The sequence below is a fragment of the Sphaeroforma arctica genome (genome assembly GCF_001186125.1).
Source record: "Sphaeroforma arctica JP610 unplaced genomic scaffold supercont1.4, whole genome shotgun sequence".
NCBI classification, from domain to species: domain Eukaryota; class Ichthyosporea; order Ichthyophonida; genus Sphaeroforma; species Sphaeroforma arctica.
Genome location: NW_014040554.1, coordinates 146378 through 149962, shown reverse-complemented (window position 1 = coordinate 149962; position 3585 = coordinate 146378). Strand labels below are relative to the sequence as shown.

At 39.2% G+C, this 3585-nt stretch overlaps 1 protein-coding gene across 1 annotated transcript; it reads right to left on the bottom strand.

Moving 5' to 3' along the window:
- Window positions 1–287: 287 nt before the first annotated feature.
- On the bottom strand, window positions 288–3231 carry SARC_00167 (hypothetical protein; the record flags this gene model as incomplete). Its single annotated transcript, XM_014306160.1, has 4 exons — window positions 288–398; window positions 1111–1237; window positions 2157–2297; window positions 3077–3231. 4 exons carry the CDS (start codon window positions 3229–3231, stop codon window positions 288–290), a joined length of 534 nt encoding a protein of 177 aa, XP_014161635.1.
- Between the last annotated feature and the right edge of the window lie 354 nt (window positions 3232–3585).

Genomic DNA, 3585 nt, shown 5'->3' with positions numbered 1-3585 from the left:
GTGTGTGTGTGTGTTTAGTTATATATATATTGTGTTAGTATATATATATATATATATATATATATATATTTATATATATATATATGTATGTAAGTATGCATGTATGTATGTACGTATGTATATAGCTATTAAAGTACTCAGAGGCCATACATAGTGATACAATCAGCAGTAACTTTAATTTTTGAAAGTTGATGAGCCCAGATGTTACGTTTCTTGCCTTAAAAGCCCCAGGTAGTAATTTCGCAACAATAGCAGCTCACAATGTAGAAATTATATTTCCCTAACCTTTACTCTTCTGAAGATGACTCGGCTGATTCCAATTCTTTCACTATATATCCTTCTTTAAGAACACGAAAGTTTCGATCATCCTTGATCCCCTTTGGCCGTGGATCCAAAATCTGTGGCACAATTGGAGATCGGTGAAAGATGCAGAACTTCATGGCTACGCGGCATGTACATGACATACATGTCTGTGTAGATACGTTTCCATCCGCACGATTGGTTTCTATATATATGAATCAATGCCCCTGGTTGCTTTTCCGATCTGTCTACGTTGAAACGGCACCACATCACACCTCAGATGCTAACTAAAGTGAGTATCGGATATCAACTAATTATTCGTACGCATATCATATGGATGGAAGGTAGAGATGAAGCGCGACTTCATTCGCAGAGGATGTGGAATTGGTAGCACGAGGCACCCGTCACCCATTAAAATCCGCACAAGAGCAATATTTCAAGATATATTATAGAAAGAAGATGGTTCGTATCTTACCACAAAAGCAATATTTCAACATATGATGTGATAAAAATGAGGCTTGCAGCTCACATAAGCCTTTAGAGGACATTCAAATACAAATATGCCGCTATTCCCACCCACGCATCTATTTTACTCAGTTGTTTCGGTACATATGAGGGTCCTTCGCGCGTGACGAATAAATCAACATTAATAGACAATTACACCGCTCGTGATCGCATATATATAAATATATATGTATATATATATATATATGCACGGGAGCATACAAAATTATAGCACACTCTTGCACCAATCATGTCACACTTACGAAGACTAACGCGTGCAGAGCAAACAGTATCGTAGTCACAAACCTTCTCAAACTTCGAGACAATCTCCTTTTTCTCGGTGTTGACGGGAAACATGCCGTACATTCGTTTGCTGCTGCTTTTGAGAGAGAGCCCTACACTTCGCAGCAACTCCCGGTATACAGTTACGTGCCTGGAGTGTTATCAAGCAAATCGACAGTATAGCAATTAGAAAGAAAATCGTATAAAGAGGTCAGCTTGCGGAAGCTTTCATTCAGGTTGAGCAACTGTACCGAGTGTGATATACTACTAGTGTACCGAGTGCCCCATCATACACAGCACGCTAGTGTCTCGAAGAGTGGAGACTACACCGCTGAAGATCTCAGATCACAATCCATTGCCTGCGGCTGCCCTAGAGCGTCGACAGCACCCAGAGAGGTACGGTGATTGTATAGCGAAAATCCGCTACACTTCAAGCTGGGCTCTTTCATGTCAAATCAAATCACAAGAAATGTAATTTTCTATTTTTAGCTCAGGTATCACAAATAATAAACATGTGCGCCGCTCTGGGGTGTGAACATACAACAAACGATATATTCAACCCGCAAGTATGTGGTGGCATCACACATACACGAGTGGTGTATGGTTCACTTCTGCGATTTCAACACGTATCAAAAGTATTGTGAGGCATTGTATATCTATTGTACTGTGTAGGGCAGTGTATATCTATTGTACTGCATATCTGACTGGTTTGACTAAGGAGAAACCAGGAACACATAACTGGGGCTAGTGCCCGATACGAGCATCATATATGTACAACAGTGAACACTGTCAAAGAAAATGCAAATAAGCAGTATATCATCAGTCAGAGTATGATGAACGGTATGCTGATGTTGACAGAAGCAGTTCAGTACTAGGCTGATAGCTTCTATATACATCTGTTTTTATCTATACGAGCACTGTGTTTAAATTATTGCAAGACAAAACTGGGTATAATCACGATTCCTTCCATACATACATAAAATCGTTCATAACTATCAGATTCAAACAAACAATTCTATAAATAAAGTGATATGCTTACAAGCCAATTACGAACACATTCCTTCCGATACCTCAGTTTGACCCGTAATTCATGCCCAGCCTTTTGTAACACTTTTTTAAGCTCCTCGTCACTCAGACAGATCACCTCATTCCCATTGACAGACAGTATAGCGTGGTCCGGGGGTAGGTTTGCCAGAGCTGCCGGCGAGTCTCTGAGCACACAAAGAGTATATAGGGCTTGAGTATACACCTACGAGAAAGAAAAAAAATGACTGACATAAAGAAAGGACTGGCTATAACCGCACGAGCCAATTAAATCAACCGAACTGCAGAACGTGCCTCCGACAAAACAGAACAATTGGTCCTTTATAACAACTCCGGTGGCCTCTAACAAGCATGAGCTTTCGGTTGGATATTCGAGACTCTGGAACTTCCGCACACCCATGAAAAAGTGAATGGTAATAATTCGAGTCATTGATATACATCAAAGAGTCTCTAAATAGATGTTTGTACTCTACAAATACTTATATACGTAAGTGAAAAGACACGCACCGGCCTACGTGGTATATGTATATATATATATATATATAATATTATATATTATATATATATATATTATATATATATAATATATATATATATATATATATATATATATATATATATATATATATATATAATATATATATAATATATATATATATATTTATATATCTGGAATATACATATATATAGATCTGGAGATTCCAAGTGTGCGATCCCTATCTGTGTACTACAACGCTACTTGACATTTACAAACAGTCAATACTTATATATTCATACATAACTCAGATATACCTGCAGGAATCATCCTGAATATTGAGCCTCGGCTCAGATATCAATTTTATACCTAAAACATCCTACTATACACACTCGTGGTATATACACACTCACGGTCCAGTGTACCTGTGTTTATTCACAAACAAACATTCACACACGCACATGTACTTACGGTTCAATTTCCGAGGATATGACCCCATTACGTATACCAAAGCCCCAAGAGACGTCCACTTCCTCCCGTTGTAGAACTAGAGTGAGCGGCTTGCGCACAGTCAGTCGTACCGAGTCGTTGTGTGTGATTGCATGCGATGCATCTACGGACCGCATCTCAGTCTCTATAGTGTCTGTGAAGGCAGTTCATATATAAGACTTTCTTTCAACCCCTGTCCCTGCGCGTATGTTATGTCTCGATGGAAATAGGTCGCTGCTTGTTGTAACCTTGATATATCTCCGAAGAAACGATTCAAAAGTTCAAAATGCTCGAGAATATTCTCGTTTTGCCTCTGCACAACGAATAAATACCATTGCGAAGTGTACTGCGGTGCGCCGTATTCAAATCTGAGCGTAACGGCAATGCCCATAACCAGTCACTGCACCCGCGGAGTGCCAAATACAGCTGTACTCTGACTTCAAGTAGAAGCTCTGCACGATGTAATTTCACTGATAGGCAATGCAGTATAT